This window comes from Gossypium arboreum, chromosome 1, assembly GCF_025698485.1.
Source record: "Gossypium arboreum isolate Shixiya-1 chromosome 1, ASM2569848v2, whole genome shotgun sequence".
Lineage (NCBI taxonomy): Eukaryota > Viridiplantae > Streptophyta > Magnoliopsida > Malvales > Malvaceae > Gossypium > Gossypium arboreum.
Genome location: NC_069070.1, coordinates 9,734,233 through 9,757,051, shown reverse-complemented (window position 1 = coordinate 9,757,051; position 22,819 = coordinate 9,734,233). Strand labels below are relative to the sequence as shown.

Genomic DNA, 22,819 nt, shown 5'->3' with positions numbered 1-22,819 from the left:
GTGCATGGCGAATGCACACGTGACCGATTTAGCATACTTCATTACTTTTGCCATTCGCCATCAGACCGAGCGGCATAAGAAGGGAGTGATCTTCATCAGCCCCTACGTGATGCGCATTACCAGACACTTCAGCCTCCTCAATACCGCGGCCCAGTCATCAACGCTTACTCTGATAGGTCAGATGTCCTTACAGGCCATCACGACTATGTTACACATGAGGATGATTGAGCACCGACGTAGAACCGATCCTCTTCAATACTGTCTCTCACATGCCATTGACGAGGAGGATCTTGAGGACATCCATGATGATGTTCCCCCACAGCATGAGGAGCCTTCTACCGCCCACCTAGGGAACGACCAGCTCATGCGGCTGCTTCATTGGCATACATTTCTGACCGACTCGCCCATTTCGATCAGTATTGCACTACACAGTTCGAGATGATCCATGAGCGAGATCGGCGACGGGACTGATAGATGGACGATATGCAGGCCATGATACAGTAGCTGTGCCAACACTTCCACATCGCCACTCCAGCGCTACCACTTGTGGGCCCCACCGACGAGAATCATTGAATCCTCTTATTTTTTATTTAGTCTTATTTTTATTTTTGTTTTCTTTTATTTTTATTTTTCTTTTGATTTTTATTTTCATTTCAATTTTATTATTTCATTTTGAAAGACATATCTATATTAGTAAATTTTACTTTTTCCATTTTCTGATGTTTCTAACAAGTAATTCCACTACGCTCTCTTCCACACCAACTCTTAATAAGCTCTTCATGATTCTACAGACTTTCAAGCAAAGCTGCTAGGAATATTTTATAGAATGAGGAAACAAAAGGGAAACAATACCTCATGAGTGCCATGTTCAACGACCCAATTTCTTCATCTAGCCAAGAACAATGGCAGCTACCACTTTCCCCGAGCACTCCATCCTCAGAATCCAGCTCTACATCCATATAACATGGAGTTTCACCTCCTTTCCTCTTATGATTTTCTTTATTTTGAATAATATATCTTTGTACATTGAGGGCAATGTACATCTTAAATGTGGGGGGTGAACATGAAACCTAACTTTTTGCATTATTCTCAAATCCCTGGATTTGCTCTTGTGCTTAAGTGATTTTCTCATAATATTGATAGAATAAATTCTGATTGATCTATAATTATTGTTGGTATGTCATGAATTAGACCATGGGAATTATGCATGATTATTTGATTATAGGACATTAGATAATCGAGCATGATAAGTTGATATTTTGATAACTAAAATTTTTTAGATTATTTTCCTAAATTGAGGTATTATCTTGAAATCTTAAGTATACAGGAATGACATAAAAAACCCAAATTTTTTGTGAGATTTTTGAGCCTTTTGAGCATATAGCTTTCTTTTTTGCTCACTTCTTTTGTGGTTTGAGTGTGTCAACATTGAACTGTTATTCTAGAACTTGCTTCGATTATACATATCGAGATCACACGTATGATTTGATATACTGAGATGATAAAGGCACTTAGGATTTAACCCATTTACTCCATAAAAAAGCCTTCCCACATAATTAAACCCTTAGTGAACTCCTTTTGAGTCTATTAACCCTTTTCTTTGATTAACCTTCATCATGAACCCATTAACCCATTATTGTTGAAATCCTCTTACTTAGTTTGACCCTTTTTATCGAGATTGATTTTAATACTGTTACCTCACTATGTTCACCATTTTTTGTTATTGAATCATGAGATCTGATTTTCATATTGTATTGACTGGATTTGTTCTTAAAAAAAAACTCAGTATTATTATTGTAATTCGGCAAGCTAAAGTTGTCATGAACTCATATAAAATAGTTCTAGATATTTGTTGGTGGTTCAGTAATTAAGTTTTTGATAGTGGGGTACTATATTGAAATTATCTCGATTCTAACCTTTGTCTCTTCAGCTTGTATCCATACCTATAACCTAAACCCCATTACAACCATGCAAAGACCTTTTGATTAATATATCATATCATTTACAAGTGGTGGAGATTTGATTTTCATGCAAGCCTATGGTAATAACTTTTCATGTCAGACAATCGAGTGCTTAATCTTGAACCTTAAACACTTTGAGTGATTTGAGTGAATCTTTAGTGGGGATGGCATCTCTTGTATATTTAGGACTAAAGTTAATTACTTGAAGGAAGGAGATTACCTATAATTTTGTTGTCAAAGTATTCGATTTAGATTGTTTGAGGTTTTTAATGCCCCTATAGTTGAATTCTCACTGTATGATTTTCTGTGGAATAACTTGTAACATTATCAGTAATGATTATGTGATTGAGAGGAATGAATTCTAGCAGTAAATGGGAATTTTGCTTGAGGACAAGCAAAGTGTGGGGGTATTTGATAAACACTAAATTATACATATCTACACCCCAAATACTTAGCATATTTATGGATGTTTATTAACTAGATTTGTAGATTTTGGTGCTCTTAATCCGGTTATTTCATGTTTTGTACTCAGAAAAACACCAAGAGTTGAAAGGAGCCAAAAACGAACTAAAAAAAAAACAAAAACGGACCAAATTGAGAAGATGACACGGCCTAAGCCTTGTCACATGGGCACCTCACACGCTTGTGGCCTTCGGGGGTGTCGACTAAGGTTTTCACGATTGACACGGCCTGTCCATTAAGCCCACACGGTCGTGTGCAATTCAACGGGTCGAACACGGCTTGATAATCACGTCACACGGCCGTGGTATACGGGCGTGTCCCTTTTTCAAAGAGTTGTATTTTACACGGAAAATGGTACTTAGAGAGGAAGAAAGCCAATCCAAAGCCTATATAAACACCCTAAGTGTGACCTAGAAAGGGGTCGTTCTTTCCAGAACTTTTCTGGAATACAGAACCACACGCCAAGAGTTACTTGAAGGAAGCCAGACGATCCATCTCAAAAGCCAGAGCTACTCCAAGACTGAATATCTCTCTCAGAATTCCTTCAAGGGTTTTAGAGTTTTCTTCATGTTTTGTTATTTTTATACTTTTGAGATGTACTTTTATTTTATTATGAACTAAACCACTTAGATACCTAAGGGGGATAACTATGATGGATCTTGTTATTATTATCTGAACTGTATGATAAATACTTGATTTGTTCTTAATTATGTGTTCTTAATGCTTGATTTAATATTCTGGGTATTAATTCATGATTTGATGTGCTTATGCAGAGGAGGAATAGACCCTGCCTAAGAGTAGATTTGGCATAATTAAGCAGAGTTGATCGAACGCCTAGAAATAAGGTTATAAGATTTTGCCGGATTAGGGTGAAACATAATAAGGGGATCCATAGACCGAGTTAATGCAACCCTAGAGTGTTAATTAGAGAAAAGTCTCGGTTATTCAATCTAGGGATTAGACGTTATTAGTCTTGAATAGGGATAATAACTTAACTTAGGGATCTCTACGGAACAAGTCAAGTGAATAAATCGTTCGGTTCACAGTCAGATAACAAGTGAAATCTAGGTGGATTCCTCCTTGGGTGTCGTTTTTATCAATTTCTTTTCTTCAAGTCTTTTTCCAAATTTTCTCTTTGCTTTAATAAAATCAGTTAATTAGTTAATTAAAACAAACTCTTTTATTCTTAGGCTAGATAATAAAAAGATAGTTATTACTAGTACTTTTGGTTCCCTTGGGTACGATATCCCGGTCTTGCCATTACTATACTATTGTTCAATAGGTGCACTTGCCTTTTCATCGTGATAATAGTTAGTCTAGGTTTGATCTTTATTATAAATATTTATTACTTGTTACGAATCACGCGATCATTGCGCTTCTTCTCTTCCTCCGTCAATGTCGAAGGCATCTTATCTACCTCTAGCAAGGCTTCCTCTAAGTCCATTTAAGCAAGAACTCCTTGCATCTTTATCTGCCACAATGCGAATTTGGTGTTACGATCCAACAGCTAAATTTCATACTTCAAATACGCCATTACTGTATTGATGTGAACAACCCGGAAACTCTGAAATCAATTTGTAAAAATAGAAATGTCGGTAATGACAATGTATCGTAAAGAAAAATAAAGATAAAAATAAAGAACACACAGATTTTACGTAGAAAACTTTTTAGGAAAAAACCACGGGCAGAGAATAAGATAATTCACTATGTTGAATACGAATAAATACAAAATGAGTAGAATATGTCTATTCATAGGCTTGTAAAACCATATTCTAATAGGAGTGTAGTAAAATTGAAACACCTTATTCTAATCAATATCATATAGGTGGAGTTTAATAATGTTTAAAAACCTTATTCTAGAATAAAATAAAAGAATCGTAGTTCTATATGGATTTTGCTTTTATTTTATTTTATCATTGTATTCGGGTCACTCAATTCTAATAATTTATAACAAAAATAAAAAATAAAATAAAGAAATAAAGTGGAAAGAAAGAGACTCATCTCTTCATTCTTCTAAAACCATAACCGAAATTAAAAAAGAAGCACCAAGAAGGGTTCAGTCATAAGGGTTTCATATTTTGGAGCTCAATTGATTGGTGCAATTTAGTCATCTTTTTTGTAATTTTTATGTTTTTGAAATCTTGGAGTTTAATTTAGCTAACTCGTGTGTTATTTTTCGAATTTGTTAAAGTTTTGTAAAGATGCCATTGATGAATTCTTAAAGTTTTAGGTGTTAAGTAGATAGATTTTAAACTTAAGAGTGAAAAAAGACTAAACTGTGAAGTTAATTTATAGTTTTGTACAATAGGGACTAAGATGCACAAATCTCAAAAATTGTGGTAAAAATTAGAATAGGAATTCCTGATTGGACTATAGTGAAAACAAATTCAAAATATGAGTTCTAAATTGAAAGTTATGTTAGTCCCAGTTTTAAGGATTAAATTGAATAAAATATAAAATTTGTATAAATTGATGATTGATTCTGAAATTGGTTGTATTTTGATAGTGCTATATGTTCATGTTAATTCGTAGCTAACGTTAACCCAAATTTCTCGAAAATAAAGGGAAATGATAAAGTCATCGACGAATAGCTCAGAGTTTACAGTTTGTATTTCTATAATCTGAACCTTTCCAATTGTTGCATTTATGAACTATGTTGCATGGTAAAATCAGAAGGTAAGTTGGAAATGATAAAATAAGTTGATTTGAATTGAATTTGATTGATTGTTAGCAATAATGACTAAATTGAATAGTTTTGAAAATATTGTATATTGTTCTAAATGTGAAATTGAATCTGTTTTGTGCTGCAATAAGTTGTTTCATATGAGGAATTGAGAAATTGATTATAATGAAATTCAAATAATGATGGATAGTGGATATCAAATTATATAAGGCCGAAAATGTGAATTTGATATTGCACAAATTAATCGATTTAAGTGATATATGGAAAAATACATATGTTGCAACTATGATAGCTCGATTTAAGATAAGCAAAATAAATTGTACAATCAAGTGATGTATTAGGACTTGTAGATTGACATATTAATTTGCATTTGAATTTTTGTTTGTTGGTTCATGCATTACATGTTTTATATTATGTTCTAATGTTCGAATATAAAAATATCATTTAGTCATATTCAGCATACGATTTTGTTTTCTATGCACAGGTTAGGATTGATCTTGGACACAACAAGTGGTGATGTTTCTTGTAGTTTAATGGCATGAGTCTTATGCTTACATAATGTTAAATTTGAAGATGAATAGGTATTTTGATGTACTGTGTATATAATTTGGTATGAATTTTTGGTATAGTATGAACCATATGGATGTATCATGGTGTTCATGATGTATGGGTTAGGTAAGCGTACTGGTTAATATCGGTATGTTTTAGAGATGCTAATAAATAGTATGCATTGGTTAAAAATGATTTGGATAAGGTCTTAGCATATGTATATATGTGTGTGTGTGTGTGTGTGTGTGTAAAGGATGGAAAATGTTGGAATTGGTGTTGCTAGATGAATGTTATTGAGTGATAATAGTGTTGGTCATGTGGAATTGAGGTTTGTATATTAAATGAATGTATTTTGGACTTGTTAAAGTGTCTTGGTACTGTTCATTTGGTCATTTTAAGGATGAAAATAGCTTAGTTGGGTGTTAACTGAAAATTGCATGTTTTGTGAGTTTTTTTTGCAGAAACAGCCTGTGATGTTGCGATGTGATATGTACGTTGCCGTAATGAGGGATCTACATCGTGACGTCAAAAATAAGGACGTTGGGATGAGGTTGAGCCCAGGTCATGGCGCGACGAGGATTTATGTCGCTGCGACGAGAGTAAGATAGTGAGTCATGTCGTAACAAGGAACTTCCTCATGTCACAACGTCGACCCTGAAATTTTGAGACTTTTCAATTTAGTCTTTCATCAGTTTTAACTTTGATTTAGAGCTTCCATAAACTTATACAAAGCTTGGGAATGATTGCATTTCACATTGAATGTGTAATTGTTGATTCGCTTCAATAAATTGTAGAATTTGATCGTAAATTATTGTAGTTGCTCAGGTAACAAATGTGACATCCCTTCGCTCAGACCTAACGATCGAGTTGGGTAATGGGGTGTTACATAGTTGAGACGGTGGGTTTATTATATCTAATACTTAATATTTATAAAGAACCTGATTGAATTTGGTGTCGCATAATAAAGGCCTAACTCAATCATGAAGTTACAAAAAACAGTATAGTTTTCTTATAAAAAAACCAATATTATTTTAAGGGTATTTTTGTTATTTTAAATTATGTAAAATTCTAAAAAATGTATTTGATGGGATTTGAATCTAAAATACCATAATTTTGGTAAAAGTATCATGAAGGTCTTTGTATTAAGAGTCAGATTGCATTTTGTCCTCACTATTAAAAAAAATGAGCAAATTAGTTCCTATACGTTAAATCAAAAAGCAAATTAGTCTTTCTGTTAAAAAGTTTACCCATTTCAATTGTTGAAAATTCGTCCTTATATGTCAACATGGCATGCTAATATCATTGTTTGGTTAGTTTATCAGCCACATTAGTTTTTAACGATACAAGTGGATGGAATTTTTAACAAAAAGGACTTATATGCTTCTTTGAACTAATGTATAGGGACTAATTTGCCAATTCACCCATATCATGTCATGATATACACATGGCATACTACATATCACTATTTTATTATTCCATCAACCACGCTAGCTTTTAAAAGTACAAGTGGATGGAGTTTTTAATAGAAAGGACCCATATGCTTTTTCAACTAATGTCTAGAAACTAATTGGCAGTTCTTTTAGTAGAGAGGCAAAATGTAATCTAACTCTTAATACAAAAGCCTCCATGATACTTTTACCCTATGGCTTTCAATATTTTAACTTAACTTCACCATTTCACTAAGGCTTATATGAAAAATATGTACTCAAACAATGCAAATTTTCTCATTTAGGCACCTAAAGGTTTTTTTGGGTCAAAGTAAACACCTAAAGTTTTATTATGTTACCACTTTAGGTATAAATTGTTAACTCCAATTAAAAAACTTCTAAATCAATCAAATTGTGACACATGACTTTTGTAAATATTTTTATTTAATTTAATATGCCACGTGTCATAATTTAAGTAATCCCAATATTTTTAAATCGAGTTAACACTTTAAATATTTTTATTTAATTAAAAATGAAACATGTCATGATTTGATTGGTTTAAATTTCATTTAATTGGAGTTAACAGATGATTACCTAAAGTGGTAACAAAATAAATCTTTAGGTACCTAAATAAGAAAAGTTATATAATTTGAGTATCTATTTTTCATATAAACCTTTTATTAAGGCTTCATTTTTATGATATTAATTCCTAATAAATATATTTAGTATATATAAACTTTTTACAAATATCATAGATATGTAATCCATTCTCAATAATAGATTCAATGATTTGTGAGGTAAAAGTACAATGGAAAACCCTGTATTAAGAGTCGGATTACATTTTTTCCCCTCAACTAAAAAAGGGAGCAAACTAATCATTCTACATTAGATTAAAGAGCAACATGATTATTTTGTTAAAAAATTTCATCAAATTTTGCTATTAAAAACTAAATTTTGTACATTAACATGAGGTTATTGTCGGATTATTTTGTTAGCCACACTAACTTTTAACAATACAAAATGTGAAATTTTCAATAGAAATAATTAATTTACTTTTTGATCCAATATATAAGGACTAAATTACCTATTATTTAAGTAAAAGAGACAAAATTATAATCTTTTGTGATTAATGAGGGTTAACCAAAATATCACCAAAATTCAAATAATCTAAAGTCCATTAGCGAAATTTTAAAACATTTTAGAAAATTTGTATGAAAAATAATTATAAAAGTTGGTTAGTGATAATTGATGAGGGTAAGGGTAACATGCAATTGGGACTTGGCAGTTGTGTTTTAAGGTAGAGGTAGAAGGCGCCACACTCGTAATTTGAATTTAGTTTCAGCTACCCGACAATGCCATCCAGCTGTCTCTCTAAATTTTTTGAATTTTAAAAATTTCTCCTTCTTATTTTACTCCCGCTTTTAGCCGTTGCCTTTTTCTGCCCGTTACCCGTACCTCGTAACCCCCCCATCATTAATAAAAAGTATAATTCCACCTCAAGTCCTTATACTTTTCAAAATTTTAAAATACAATCTTTTAATTTCAGAAACTTAATTTTTAATTGTGAATTTTAAAAATTAAATTAAAATTAATAATGTTATTTCACTTTGGTTAAATTTTAATATAATTTACAAACTGAAATTTAAAATTTAAACCAAATATTTAAATATTAAAATGTCATATAATTAAATTTACGAAAATAAAAATGGACTAAATTTCAACAGTTCAACGAGTAAAGGGACTGGGAAAAAATTAAACAAAAAATAATTAAAATTTTTTGAAAATAAATCAATCTTATCTCTTCCATCTTTTAAAATATATAAACCCTAGCCCTCCCTCATTTTCCTTTTCAATTTTATACCCTGCAGCAACTCTCATCCACCCATTTCTCTAAATTTCCTACACTTTTTTTTTCTTTAAAAAATTTCAGTTTCTCCTTCTCTTCACAAATCAAAATGCGTGAGATCCTTCATATTCAAGGTGGCCAGTGCGGCAACCAAATCGGAGCGAAGTTCTGGGAAGTGGTTTGCTCAGAACACGGCATAGATCCCACCGGTCGTTACCAAGGAGACTTGGATCTTCAACTCGAGAGAATCAATGTCTACTACAATGAAGCCAGTTGTGGTAGATTCGTTCCTCGTGCCGTCCTCATGGATCTTGAACCCGGTACCATGGACAGCATCAGATCTGGTCCCGTCGGCCAGATCTTCCGACCCGATAACTTTGTTTTCGGTCAGTCCGGTGCTGGTAACAACTGGGCTAAAGGCCATTACACTGAAGGTGCTGAGTTAATCGACTCTGTCTTAGATGTTGTTCGAAAAGAGGCCGAAAACTGTGATTGCCTTCAAGGTAAATGAAAGATCCGAGGGAAACTGAACTTTTTTAAATTATTGTGTGAATAATTGGTGTTTAAATGGTGTTTTCTGTTGTTTTGGTTCTTTGTAGGGTTTCAGGTTTGTCATTCTTTGGGAGGAGGAACTGGATCTGGAATGGGAACGCTTTTGATATCGAAGATAAGGGAAGAATACCCAGATAGGATGATGTTGACCTTCTCTGTTTTCCCATCTCCTAAGGTCTCTGATACCGTCGTGGAGCCTTACAATGCTACTTTGTCAGTTCATCAGTTGGTTGAAAACGCTGATGAGTGTATGGTCCTCGATAATGAGGCCTTGTATGATATTTGTTTCAGGACACTTAAGCTCACCACTCCCAGCTGTAAGTCTTCCCCAGATTTAGTCATTTTCATTTAATATCTTTTATTAGACTCTGTTTGTCTAGTTTTAACGTAGTAGCAAAGGTTCAGATTCATGCATTATATTTGCAATTTTAGTACCGTTCAATCGTTGCTGCTCTGGGTTGTGAATGACAATAATTTCCTGAAAGGTTAAATTCGAGTTAGTAAGAACTGGGATCTGTTTATTTAGCTTGGGGATCTTCAAAGTTCTTACATTGTTTCATTTGATCTGTGAATTGTTTTCTTTTGTTTCATTTTTTAGTGCATTTCCTACCTAGTGGATGTAGGATTTTGCTTTATGATCTGGCCTAAGAATAAAAATAGTTTCCTGAAAGGCAAAAATTGAGTTAGTAATAACTAGGATCTGTTTATTTTAGCTTGGGGATCTTTGAATTCTTACAGTTTGCTGTTTTCTTTTTGTTCTTTGACAGTTGGTGATCTGAATCACCTGATATCTGCAACAATGTCTGGGGTTACATGCTGCTTACGATTCCCTGGTCAGCTCAACTCTGATCTAAGGAAACTTGCTGTGAATCTCATCCCATTTCCTCGGCTTCATTTCTTCATGGTGGGTTTTGCTCCACTCACTTCAAGAGGCTCCCAACAGTACAGAGCCCTGACAGTTCCTGAGCTAACTCAGCAAATGTGGGATGCAAAGAACATGATGTGTGCAGCTGATCCACGACACGGCAGATACTTGACTGCATCGGCTATGTTCCGTGGCAAAATGAGCACTAAGGAAGTGGATGAGCAAATGTTGAATGTTCAGAACAAGAACTCTTCCTACTTTGTTGAGTGGATTCCTAACAATGTGAAGTCAACAGTTTGTGACATTCCACCCACAGGCCTCAAGATGGCATCCACATTTATCGGCAATTCAACATCCATTCAGGAGATGTTTAGGCGCGTAAGTGAGCAGTTTACAGCTATGTTTAGGAGGAAGGCTTTCTTGCATTGGTACACAGGAGAAGGCATGGATGAGATGGAATTTACTGAGGCAGAGAGCAACATGAATGATCTGGTCTCGGAGTATCAGCAGTACCAAGATGCAACAGCCGATGAAGATGAGTACGAGGAAGAGGAAGCGGAGTACGAGGATTAGGAAGGAAAAACTTTATGCCAATTAGGCAAATTCTAATCTCAACTTCCAGTTGCTGAAAGAAATAGTCATTATGCTGCGACTGTTATTGCATTTATGTTTCTAAGTGAACTTTTTTCTTGAGCTTTTCATGCTCAATACTTAGCAAAGCATGCGCAGTTTATGTACTTTACTCCTTTTAAGTTTCTAAGTAACTTTTTTTGTTTCATTTGCTCTTTATATCTCGTGCGCCTTGATCTTTTATTTATATATTGAGCTGATCAAAAACCAAAATACTAATCATGAAAAAGATGATGTTAATAGAGCCGAGGTGTTCCATCAAGTTAAATTTTTTAAAAATCTTGTGAAATCCAATTAGAATTTTAGTTTGTTCATATAACGTTCATTAAAAGAAATCATTTTGATTATTAACGGTTGCCAAGATGTGGAGACCTTACTTCATGCGATTTGAAAATTCGAGGCAAACTTTCCTAAGGTTGAAGGGTGCGCATGGGGAATCGTTAACAAAGAGGGATGGTATCTCATTTGCTGTAATCTATTATCACAAAGGGGTAAAGATTTATATTGGTAGACAGTGTCATATTGGTTAGAAATTAGAATTTTAGGGTTTAAACATTGGGGGGTTCCTGCTTAGATGATATTTTTCCATTTCAGTGAAATTGGCAAGTAGAGTTGTGTATGAGCTATTGATTTCTTTGTCCGGTCTCATGCTTTACTTTGGCCTTTTCTGATGTCATTTTGATTAGAGTTTATTCCCTTGACAATCTTGATCCCTGGTTGGAAAACTACTGGTTTTTTGTTGAGTTAGGAGCTCTGTCAATGGAATAAACAAATGTAACATGATTTGGTACAGGAAGAGACAACCGAAGCAATGAGCCCAATGAAGTTAAACACAATTCAAATAACTTCAGAGGTTTCTAGCAAGCAGTGAAAGATTTTATAGGTTCTGGAAAACAAATGCATACCGAAACTCAATCATAAGGTTAGTTGATTGTATGGTTCCGTTTTGGTTTTAGAAGTGTTAAAACCAACCGTGAGGCAATCTTAATGTAGAAGACAGGAAATATTATAGTTTGCGTGGAAATGTGCATAAGAATATTGTGTATTGTTGTTGTATTTGATTGTGGAGCATGTGCAAATGTGTAATCCCAGAATTTGTAATTGATAACTCAAGGAATAGATATGATTTCTGCATTTACCTGTTATAAAATGGTTGAGTTGATGTTTATCGATGCTTAATGCAGGCTAGCAGGCTGAGGACGTTCCCAAGAAGATAATCAGAGTTCAAAAGCGCAGTTGGAGATCCATACCACGTTTGTCGAAGCCAGGAGAAACAACTCCGAACTTGATGAAACCAAACAGAAAATGCCCCAAAGCCTGAAATAGTGGATGCTAACAACATGCTATTGTATTCTCCCTAACTCATTCCTTAAATATAAATAGGTTTGTGCAAGCAAGGTAAACCGAATAGCTTGCATAGGCAACTCTAGTTTGCAAAATCCAATGAAAATAGTTGATGATAAGTGAGATATCGAACAAAAAGCTTTCGATATGATTACAAAAAGAAGTAATTCAGATTGAGCTAATGACAACATGATAGTCTTAAGATGTGAAAGATAGATAATAGGAAATCATTTTCATTCACTCTCTTCTGAATCATCACCACTACTGTCTTGTGAATCAATTTTCATGGCCTTCACGGCATTGCTTGCTCTAAAATCCTCAACAGCCTTGTCAAAAGTGCTCCTCACATGCCTACACATCAACATCAGATTTTGACATGCATCTTTCAATACCTCTCTTGCTGGATCACCTGCAAATTTTCACATTGAACAACTAAAACAACTTGAACCCAACCAAAGTACTTGAAAAAGAGTGTTATATTGAGTTTACCAGTGGTTTGAACTCTAATATTAACTCGAGCCTCTGAAGGATGAGGAATACTGTAGCCACAGAATGTAACCCTTGGGCTGCACAACATAAAAATGATAGCTTCCACTTTCAATACAATCACTTAAAACAAAGAAAACCCAGCATTAATCAAAGCCAAAAACAGAGATGAGTGAACTGACTCTTGATTCAAAGTGAATCTAACAGCGTTAGCTATGGTATGATCCTCATCAGTTAAAGAAAAAGTGGCAGCACTATTGTCAGTGAAAGACCCGTGTTCCATTGTTTCCTTTAATCCAATTTCTAAATCTCCAAACCAAGAAACAAAACTATTAAAAGGATGAAATTTAACCCAACAATCATTGGGAAAACATAATTTTAAATAAAAAACCAAAAAAAAAAAAGAGAAGCGCAAATTCTCTGTAACTTACCTGCCTGCAAAACCCTAAAGCTTTAACAACTTCTCTCTCTCTCGTTCTTTTTCCAAAAAAAGAACTGAGAAAAAGGAGTTACATTAAATTACAAATTTAGCCCCGGCTTTTAATTTAATTTACCATAATTTATTTGTTAAAATTAATTTAATTATTTATAAACATATAAAATTAATAAATTACATATAAATTATTAAACTGTAATAAATTTTTTTTAAAAAAAGTGTGTATATCAATAGCTTATCATTAGCTTCAAATTAGTGATTTAATAATTTTATAATTTTCATAATAATAAGTTATCAGAATTTGATAAATTTAATAAATTTCAAATTAATTTTTTCTATTTTAAATTTTAAATTTTGTGATTAATTTTTTTTGTTAGTTTTGTGAGTTCAAAGTGTCATAAAATTATACCATTTTTATATGTTAATAATTTATTTTATATAATTTTTAATTTTCAAATGTTGTACTCATGCTATTTTTCTTGTCTATTATATTTTAATTAAGTAAGTTGGAATCTATATTTTCTTAATTATTGTAATATTATATTTAATTATTTTCCTAATTTTTAGATTAGAAGAAAAATTAATCGGAGTTTAGGAAGTACAGTGAGGGGCATATTGTAGTAAAAAGTGAGTGGTAGAGCTATTCCTAAAACCCTAATTTCAATCCTAGTAAATAACTAAGAAACCTCCTTCTGCCATTTCCTTGTTTCGGCGAATCCTTAAACCCTAACGAAAACAGAACTTTGCTCCAATCAGAGGAAATTCTTGTAAGTAAATATATATTTATTCTGTCTCTCATATTGTTTAATTGCTTTCCCTTGAAATTATGGATCTTGTTGGTTGCTCAGGGTCAGGGCTCTAATGGCTGCCAACAACATGCCAGCTGGAATAGACAAAGAGCAGGTTAGCTGAGCTCTCTCTTTTTTTTTTCCTCATAGTTTTAAATAGCTTTGCTTCGAATTAATACTCTTGAATTGAAGAAAGACTTGATCTTTTCCCATTGATCGGTTTGGGCTTTTTATTTTATTGAGTTTGGAGTGTTGAAGTAATGTTTGGGTCACCGCTAGTCTCAATGGATCAAGGTGTTTGTTTGTTATGGAACTGACTGGAAATGGTGTTTTGAGATTCGTTTTGGGTTTTTGTTGAAAGATTGTGAATTGTGATTGTATTTATCTGTGTTTCTTGTTTTTCTATTTTTTTCGATCCGGGTGATTTACAGTTCATGTTTTGAACACATTGCAGGCCTTTGGCATGGCGGAAACAGAGATGGAATATAGGGTAGAACTTTTTAACAGGTAAGGCTGAATTGCCCAAATTTTAATGAATATGTTTAGGGTTAAACAAGAAATGTCAAAATTGCTATGCAAAATGCATGTAATCTTCGTTTCGCCGTGTAAAACTCCCTGTATGCTCGATATTATCTGCTGAGCAAGGAAAATTTCTTATTAGAGAACTTGAAAGAGGACCTCAATGGCCTGGTTTGATTCTGTGTCATCAATAGCGTGGCAGTATTTTCCGTTACTTTGCAAGCTTTTATGCCACCAATACTTGAATTTCTGAATTCAGCTTGGTTTTGTGAATGTCGTTCAGGCTTGCACAAACATGTTTCAACAAGTGTGTTGACAAAAGGTACGAGTAGTCCCAGCACTGTGTTTCTTGTTGTTTTGATCTATCTATTTAATTGATTTAGACTTTGTATAGGGTTAATGTTTCTCCCTAAAAAGATACGATGTCCATGTCAATTCAATTCTGCTTTAGGTACAAGGAATCTGAGCTAAACATGGGGGAAAACAGTTGCATTGATCGCTGCGTTTCTAAGTATTGGCAGGTAAACTTAGGTTTCATAGATTTTCTTATTCATGTTTTATTGAACTTTTAAGCATGACTTGTATTAATTTTACGTTGTGTTGTATTTATGGCGGATATGCTTGGCAAAAGGTTTCTATAATTCAGCTTTCTTGTTTGGTTTGAAATATGCTGGGTTCGGATACTTATGATGCTTTGCCTTTAGAATCGTTTATCATTGCGTTTATTTCCTAGTTTGGTGGCTGACATTTGGCACTTATACGCACAACCTTTTGTGTTTTGTAGGTGAATAGCATGATCGGTCAGATGCTCAGTGCTGGTGGTCGGCCTCCGATGTAAAACACAGTCATTGTCATCCTCCCATCTTGAATTCGTTTAAAATGTAAAACAAGGCTAAGTCCTGCAATTGACATTAGCAATTTATCTTTGTTTGGAACAGCTAATCAAAACTTCTTATAAACCAAGCTTTCATCCATAAAAACACCATTGCTTTTTGATAAATAACACATCAAACTTGCTTGTTAACTGCAAATAATCTCAATTACATTGCTCCAATCTTTAACCAAATCGGCAAAAAAAATGCAAAAGAGTGACATAAGACAGGAAGATATAAGGATATTTTATACAGTTTCAGTTTCTATGATTTTTGGCTTCCAAGTTTGTACCATCTTTTAGGGTTTCGTTGGCATCATTGTCCATCCCAAGGCTAAACAGAGCAGCTGCTTGGAGATAGAATGCTGCGGGCCACTCCGGAGATATTACCTGTGCTTGCATGGCATCTCCAAGGGCTTCTTGTGGCATATCATTCATCATGTAGCACAAGCACCGTCTTGCTAACACGGTTGGCGATACCATTGTCTCGCTATCAATGAACTAACACAAGGCGCATTGTTAAAACAATTAGGCCTAATGTTGAAATTATCCAAAGGTACTGAGGATTTTCATTGCAGACAATGAAATGGTTCTGCAGATTGCCCAATTGTAAACAAAAGACTTACATGAGTGTAACATTCGATGGCTATTCCAAAGTCTTTTGCTCGGAAGGCAGTATCGCCACTTTTTTTCGAATTTAGAGTCTCCTGTATTTTATCTGTCCACATTTGGAAAGAAAGCTACAAAGTAGCAAAATACAATGCCACTTAGCATAAAGCAATTTTATCAATAAATGTAAAAAGTTCACTTATATATGATTTTGATGATGCTAAAGAAAGTAAATAACGTAATTCTCTTCTTCTAGCAGCTTGAATAATAAAACTGTCAACAATGAAGACAATAAGAACATTATTATATTTATTTTGTGTCGTACTAAAAATTGTTTTGTGAATTCACCAATGACTCAGATTTGAAACAACATATAATATATGGATTGCTAACCTCATTTGCAGTTCCCTCGTCATCTTTATATCCGATCTCTTCCAGTATTTCGTGTATTGCAGTAAGATCCATTCTTGAGCATGCTTCTCCCAGAGGTGTTAGTGACATTGTATGCTTCAAGGACGTTGTTTCATGTGAAATGCCCATCAAAACATGTGATGGAACCTGTTACATTACATAGAAAAGGTAAGGGAGCAATGGTTAATTCAACTAGGTGCATACTTACGTGTAGCAGAATAGTGAAACTGGGTTCAGCACACAATGTTTTAAAGAAAGGCTACAGTTTAAAGAAAGGCTACACTTTACGCCTACCATAAAGCTTCAAGCTAGTGTTAAGTAAATTATTCACAAAAATTACAGAGGAGGGTCCTATCTGCCAGCAAAATCTGAAAGAGACTGATTATATATTATACTAACAGAGCATAGCAAGGTCTCTATTTGAAGGTATAATAGTGAGGAATAATACGAGCATACCTCAGTTTCCTTCTGAAGCGGAGTAAGAGCAGTTACAAGAGACTTCATATTTGGCCTCTCACGAGGTTCATACTGCAAACAGCGAGAAGCTAACCGGACTATTTCAGTCCCATCATCATTTGAAAATTGGCCCTCCAGACACGAGTCCATTAGCATCAGAAAATTCTTACCACGTATTAGGTCAACTGCCTGCGACAATGATAACAATCCAGCATTTAAGCATTTAAATTATCTCCTAAGGCCATCCTACTATGCAGTTTAGATATCCACAGTTCGAGTAGTTTCTTCAATCACTATAGAAAAGATTTCAGAAGAGAAAACTCACATGGCTCGGTGGTATATGCTTGCCACTAAGAAGATCAAGTAATAGGGTACCGAAGCTGTAAACTACACTCTCTGGTATAACCCTTCCTGTCAAAATAAGGCGCCTAAACTCAGCTAAAGTGACTTTAATTCCATGTGGTATGAGAACCTTACATACATGCTAAGCTTAATTGATATACCCTTATGGATGGACTATTGCTATATGTAAAAGAGTTCCATAAACTTTATCTGTTTAGCATATATTTTACCGGTCCTTAGGTACTCTGGAGGGGCGAAAGCCAAGTTTGTACTATAACTTTTTCCATCTCTGCTATTCTTCATAAGGCCAAAGCTCGAGAGCCTGGGATTACCGTCCTATCAAGAAACAAACAGCTAAAGATAAACACCACAAATTTCAAAGTGAATATATGCAGTAAGGTTTTAGGTTCAAATAAGGATGATAAAGATAGATATTACCTGATCAAACAAGATTCTATAAGCATTAAGGTCATGGTATAAAGCCCTTCCCCTACAACTGCAATATTCTAGCGCTTGCGCTAGAAATAGAGCCACTCTCAATCTCATTGCCCATTTCATATGCTGATTTTCCCCTACACCCATTGCAAGTTGCAACCAAACACAAAATAATTAGTTAAGATATTCATTTCATTACTCATTTCTTACACCATTATAATCGAATCAAACTATGGATAACATATAAAAATGGTGAATTGAACTAAATGTCCCCAAACTATCACCGAGATTCTAAATTGATCCTTCAACTTCAAAAGGTTCTAATTGAGTCTTCAATTGTATCGATTAGGATATTCTGTCAGCCTAGCCATCAATTTAGTCATTAAATGCAATTCAAATGTGACAAGGATGATTAAATTGTAAAAAAAAAAAAATGCATTTGTAGCTATCGCATGAATGCTTTGAATATGACCAATTAAAAAATGTAAGATCCAAACTGTTCATGTAATTAGTGCACTCTATTTACAAATTGATCTACGCATTTTAAAAAATGATCAATATCATATTTGAGATAGCATTTACGCTCAAGCTAATGGTTATGGTACAGATATTTTGAAGGTCTAATTAAAACATTTTAAAATTTTGAGAATAGTCTCAGGACGTTTACTGTAATTAACCCATATAGAAAGCCCGCCGCGGGGGGGGGGGAGGTTGAAGAAAAGAGTGGAAATTACAGTGAAAAAGATGCTTAGAGAGAGTCTCATTAGGCATAAACTCAGCAACCAACAATCTTTCATTTCCTTCACAGCAACAACCAATCAAATTCGCCAGCCTCTCGCTTCTTAATTGGCCAACTGCTTTCGCTTCTTCCTATAAATCAAGAACAATAAACAAAACCACAATCAAAATAAATTATAGTAAAAATGGAGAGAAAAAAGAGAGTAAATATATACAAGGAACTGTCGAGGATCAGGCCAAGCGCATCTATTGAAGCGTTTAACGGCGACCAAATGATCCTCGCCGTCGAGCTTCCCTCGGTAGACTACATTGGGAGCTTTCTCCCCATGCTCCGATACAATGTTTTCGGTACAGAAGCCGGACGTGGCGGCTTTTAATTGGTCCAAGCTGTACTCGATGAATCCAGGTAAGGATTCCTTCTCATTCTCTAAAGTAAAAAGAAAGGAAGGAAATCACTAAAACAGTAAAATATTGTGGAGAAAGTGATGGAAAGGAGTCAACTGAACTAACCGAGAGTGGAGGAGTCGTTGATGTTTGACGGGCAGCAGCAGCAAAGCGATAGTTTGGAGCAACGAACTCCCATTGCTTAAACAGAGAATAAAAAAGTTTTCTACTTTTCTTAGCTTTTGAGATTGGCAATGGAATTTGAAGAATGGAAGAAGAAAACTGATACTGCTGCTACTACTAAGACCAACAATGGGAGTGTTTGAGAAGCGAGAGAATAAGAAATTATTATTTTTTTTAAAATTTTTTCTTTTTATGCTTTTCAATTCACACCATTTTCATCAACAAGATTTTGGCTTCAATTCATTAGTTCATTTATGTTCCTCCTTATTTTATTTATTTATATTTATATTTTATTATTTTACATCTAAAATTTGAAATGTATAACATGTTGGAAGTCATTTATGTGCTTTAATTATTGCTGATTATTTCGGAGGTAGGACATATATTCTTTTTCATTCAAGTATTCTTGTATGCATATGCTTGAATTATATGGTGTTTTTATTCATATTTTTTTAATAATTTCGTTTTAAGTTTTGATTATATCTGATTTTTATACAATGCATTGAACTATTTATGGTCTATTCTTAACCCGTAAATAATAAGAGAATTAAACTTACATCGTCTTATATTAACAATAATATTTATACTAATCAAGTTAATATTTAACTGAATTAATGGAGATTTAATATTTGATTTTTTTCTTTTTAATTTATTTTTTAATGTTAGTAGTAGATTTAAAGATGGGGACTTGCATGTGGTTTGGTCTTCAAAATTATAAAATTTCAATATGATAATTTAAAATTTTTGAAATTATAAATTAATATAAAAATAAAATTATATTTGGATATTTTTTAAAATTTATATTTTAGTTTTGTATTAAAAAATTATTACTTAATGTTCATCGGATTCCCACATGGCACTGCCCATGTGTTTGGAAGATAATAAGAGAACTTAAGTCATCACATTAAGGATAGCAAATAGTGATAAAAACATTATAAAAAAAAAATCGAACTATATCAGAGTAAAGTAAAAAAAAAAAAATCAAAAATCAATTTTCAGCATAGTAGAGGGACAAAGACCAGTATCTACTTGCTAAAGCAATGGTGTCACAATGCTGTGGAGTTGCTTTCAAACAGCTTTAGTGTGTATATATATATATATATATTATATGTTTTTTTTAAATCAAGATGTACACTGCAAGTAACAATTATTAATATTACAGGTATTCTTTAAAAAGGTAAACAGTTGGTAATGAAATGTATTCTATTCCCATCGGCAATAATCAAACTTTGTATCTTATAATTAAGGGGATGAAATAAGCAAACACTACATCTAGGTGTGAGCGTTTGATCGAATCGAATGAAAAAATTTTGAGTTAATCGAGTTGACGAATCATATTTTATCATCCTAATTTGATTTGAAATTTTCTCGAATCGAGTCGAGTGGGATGGAATTCGAATCGAATCGAATATATTTGTTCGAGTTAAATTTTAAAAAATAATTTTGGGTCCTTGTAAATTTTTTTATTAACTTTCATCATCTCATAATTTATTTATTAAATTTTTATATACTGAGTTAGCTTATTTGCTTGCTTAGTTGTTTCAATTATTTTCAGGTTATTGTCACTATATATTTTGGAATTAAAAATATATTGAATGTAAAATGTGATTTTTAATAAAATTTATTTTAAAGATAAAATGTGAAATTTATACCAATATAAAATTTTAACACGAATATTTTATGGCATAATTAATAATTTAATAAAAGTTATTTTAAAGATAAAATGTGAAATTGATACTAATATAAAATTTTAACATAAATATTTTATGGCATAATTAATAATTCAATTTTAATATAAATATTCAATATGACTAAACAATTCAATAAAATAAATAATATAAAATGTGAAATTTAATTTAATAATATAAATAATATATATAAATAAAATTATTATTTATGTTTAGTGGTTTTTTTGGATAATTTTAATTTTTATTTGAGAGTGAAGTGGAAAAGTAAAAATTTAGGGGAAAATAAAAGTTTTTGGGAATAAAAGTCTAATGAAAAGTAAATGGGAGATTAAAATTTTGGAGGAAAATATTAAAAAAAATTTTTTTTTGGGGGGGGGGTTGGGTTTGGGGTAGATGGGAGGTGGGATGGGAAGGGAGTAAAAGTTTTAGGGGAAAAGTGGAAGGGAAGTAAAAGTTTTAGGGGAAAAGTGGGAGGGAGTGAAAATTTTGGGGAAAAATAAAAAATTTTGAGGGTTTTGGGGAGTAAAATTTTTGAAAAAAAGTAAATGGGAGAGTAAAATTTTGGTGGGAAATGAATTTTGGTTAGATTGGGGGGTTGGGATGGGAGAGGAGTAAAAGTTTTGAGGGGAAAGTAGGAAGGAATAAAAGTTTTGAGAGAAAACTAAAAAGTTTGGGAGTTTGGGATAAAAATGTAAAATATTATAGTTTAATATTCGAATTATTTGAGTTATTCGAATTCGAAAACTCAACTCGATTAGAATTCGAAATTCGAAAAAAAATTCCAGTTGACTCGAATAACTCGATTAACTTGAATAACTCGATTCGTTTAACTTGAAATTCAAGTTTTTTTTTATTTTTTTGAGTCGAATCGAGTTTTGCTCATCCCTAATACACCACACCTCACCTTACGGTTCTCTTTTTTATGTAGCACATGCACTAAAAGCACTTGGGAAAAGGAAACAAAAAGGAGGAAAGTTGATGCAACTGCAACAAAGTCTACTTTAAGAAAAAAGGATTGACAATGAAAATGGCAAACAAACGAGATTTTCTTGGCATGGCATCCCCCTGTACCCCTATATTTTAGCATTAAAGAAAAAGGAAGGAAACAGTCGCTTTGATGGTGAAAGCAACTATGAAAAGCTATGTAATGTTATATGTGGCACCTCCAATATCATATCCTCCTTTGGAGAAAATTACTTTAGCAAGAGTTTAGAAAAGAATTATAAACTTTAGGAGAGTCATAAAACAATTTTACTATTATATTAACTTTTAATTTTACAAATTTTGAAGGGACTAAATGAGAGATTTACCATTTTTAGGTTGGCCCACGGTTTGATGTCTTTTAGGCATATTTTATATTTGAATGAAAATGAATGTTGAGAAAAAAAATTGCTTTAGATTCTGACCCGGTTTGACCCCAACTGAATCAAACCTAATGTGACTTAAGGCATATTTGAGAGACATTACAAAAACACCGTTAAGCAGGGTGGGTGATGAAAGTAAAATTTGGATTCCGAATCATAAATTTTATTAGGAGAGAGAATGTTTTTAGGAGGGGGTTATCAATTTGGTGATAAATTTAAAAGGTAAAAGGGAATAGCAATGACAAATGGCAATTATTTAAAAGAATAATTGGTGGAAGCCAGCTTCCTATAAGCCAAAATGAAAGCCATCACATGTTATGTTCCCTAATCTTTGTCCACTGTATAGTGCAATAAAAAAGCCCTACCAGCGGCCTTCAATGTGTATCTTTCAGCTTTTGCTCATTTTCTTTCTCATCTTTGAATATGACAATTGAGTCGTATATAATTGGCTACTGTGAAGAAAAAAGGGTAATGGCTCATTCGAGCAACCCTTGATTGTTGGATTTCACATTGAGTCTCTCAACATCTGGAGATGAGGTAGACAAAAATGACAAAGTAATTATTCACGAGGGCATCACAAGGATGTGTTAATGAAAAACAAATCTTTGAGCATACGTGTATATTCTATGACACAAGGAAACAAAATAATACTTCAAGCAACCGTTGTTTGGCCGGTTTCAGAATGTAGGCAGGGCTGACTAATCGTGACTCCATGCCATATCCCTGATGATAGGGTAGTCTAAAATGACAAAGACACCCTTGACATGGGCGTCACGAGATTGAATAGTGG

At 33.4% G+C, this 22,819-nt stretch overlaps 4 protein-coding genes across 5 annotated transcripts; 2 read left to right on the top strand and 2 right to left on the bottom strand.

Annotated features, from left to right (window-relative positions):
• The first annotated feature begins 8,909 nt into the window (after positions 1 to 8,909).
• Positions 8,910 to 11,123, top strand: LOC108482918 (tubulin beta-8 chain). The gene is made up of 3 exons (XM_017786022.2): positions 8,910 to 9,431; positions 9,528 to 9,797; positions 10,248 to 11,123. The coding sequence occupies exons 1-3, from the start codon at positions 9,038 to 9,040 to the stop codon at positions 10,916 to 10,918; spliced, it is 1,335 nt and encodes a 444-aa protein (XP_017641511.1). The 5' UTR covers positions 8,910 to 9,037; the 3' UTR covers positions 10,919 to 11,123.
• A 1,198-nt stretch (positions 11,124 to 12,321) lies between these two features.
• LOC108482920 (uncharacterized) lies at positions 12,322 to 13,363 on the bottom strand. Of its 2 annotated transcripts, none has more exons than XM_017786023.2 (4): positions 13,237 to 13,363; positions 12,988 to 13,108; positions 12,809 to 12,885; positions 12,322 to 12,728 (listed from the first exon to the last, which is right to left on the bottom strand). In XM_017786023.2, the coding sequence occupies exons 2-4, from the start codon at positions 13,086 to 13,088 to the stop codon at positions 12,553 to 12,555; spliced, it is 354 nt and encodes a 117-aa protein (XP_017641512.1). In that variant the 5' UTR covers positions 13,089 to 13,108; positions 13,237 to 13,363; the 3' UTR covers positions 12,322 to 12,552. The 2 variants fall into 2 exon arrangements, with proteins under 2 accessions (XP_017641512.1, XP_017641513.1); XM_017786024.2 differs by having other exon boundaries at positions 12,988 to 13,114; positions 13,237 to 13,340.
• A 458-nt stretch (positions 13,364 to 13,821) lies between these two features.
• Positions 13,822 to 15,528, top strand: LOC108482921 (mitochondrial import inner membrane translocase subunit TIM10-like). The gene is made up of 6 exons (XM_017786025.2): positions 13,822 to 14,008; positions 14,090 to 14,144; positions 14,484 to 14,536; positions 14,832 to 14,870; positions 15,000 to 15,069; positions 15,333 to 15,528. The coding sequence occupies exons 2-6, from the start codon at positions 14,103 to 14,105 to the stop codon at positions 15,384 to 15,386; spliced, it is 258 nt and encodes an 85-aa protein (XP_017641514.1). The 5' UTR covers positions 13,822 to 14,008; positions 14,090 to 14,102; the 3' UTR covers positions 15,387 to 15,528.
• LOC108482917 (serine/threonine-protein kinase BSK5-like) lies at positions 15,514 to 19,262 on the bottom strand. The gene is made up of 10 exons (XM_017786021.2): positions 18,921 to 19,262; positions 18,626 to 18,837; positions 18,407 to 18,542; positions 17,676 to 17,809; positions 17,468 to 17,573; positions 17,221 to 17,306; positions 16,896 to 17,084; positions 16,422 to 16,586; positions 16,046 to 16,159; positions 15,514 to 15,920 (listed from the first exon to the last, which is right to left on the bottom strand). The coding sequence occupies exons 1-10, from the start codon at positions 18,991 to 18,993 to the stop codon at positions 15,678 to 15,680; spliced, it is 1,458 nt and encodes a 485-aa protein (XP_017641510.1). The 5' UTR covers positions 18,994 to 19,262; the 3' UTR covers positions 15,514 to 15,677.
• Positions 19,263 to 22,819: the final 3,557 nt, after the last annotated feature.

Excerpts from the sequence above, each read along its gene's own strand:
- LOC108482921 (XM_017786025.2), top strand. The coding sequence starts at position 14,103 with ATGGCTGCCAACAACATGCCAGCTGGAATAGACAAAGAGCAG. Across the intron at positions 14,871-14,999 it reads AACAAGTGTGTTGACAAAAG|GTACAAGGAATCTGAGCTAA; the intron begins GTACGAGTAGTC and ends ATTCTGCTTTAG. Across the intron at positions 15,070-15,332 it reads GCGTTTCTAAGTATTGGCAG|GTGAATAGCATGATCGGTCA; the intron begins GTAAACTTAGGT and ends TGTGTTTTGTAG.
- LOC108482920 (XM_017786023.2), bottom strand. The coding sequence starts at position 13,088 with ATGGAACACGGGTCTTTCACTGACAATAGTGCTGCCACTTTTTCTTTA. Across the intron at positions 12,886-12,987 it reads AGATTCACTTTGAATCAAGA|CCCAAGGGTTACATTCTGTG; the intron begins GTCAGTTCACTC and ends TATGTTGTGCAG. Across the intron at positions 12,729-12,808 it reads TATTAGAGTTCAAACCACTG|GTGATCCAGCAAGAGAGGTA; the intron begins GTAAACTCAATA and ends GAAAATTTGCAG.
- LOC108482918 (XM_017786022.2), top strand. The coding sequence starts at position 9,038 with ATGCGTGAGATCCTTCATATTCAAGGTGGCCAGTGCGGCAACCAAATC. Across the intron at positions 9,432-9,527 it reads AAACTGTGATTGCCTTCAAG|GGTTTCAGGTTTGTCATTCT; the intron begins GTAAATGAAAGA and ends GGTTCTTTGTAG. Across the intron at positions 9,798-10,247 it reads TAAGCTCACCACTCCCAGCT|TTGGTGATCTGAATCACCTG; the intron begins GTAAGTCTTCCC and ends GTTCTTTGACAG.
- LOC108482917 (XM_017786021.2), bottom strand. The coding sequence starts at position 18,993 with ATGGGAGTTCGTTGCTCCAAACTATCGCTTTGCTGCTGCTGCCCGTCA. Across the intron at positions 18,838-18,920 it reads CAACGACTCCTCCACTCTCG|AGAATGAGAAGGAATCCTTA; the intron begins GTTAGTTCAGTT and ends TTTTTACTTTAG. Across the intron at positions 17,307-17,467 it reads TCCAGAGTACCTAAGGACCG|GAAGGGTTATACCAGAGAGT; the intron begins GTAAAATATATG and ends TTATTTTGACAG.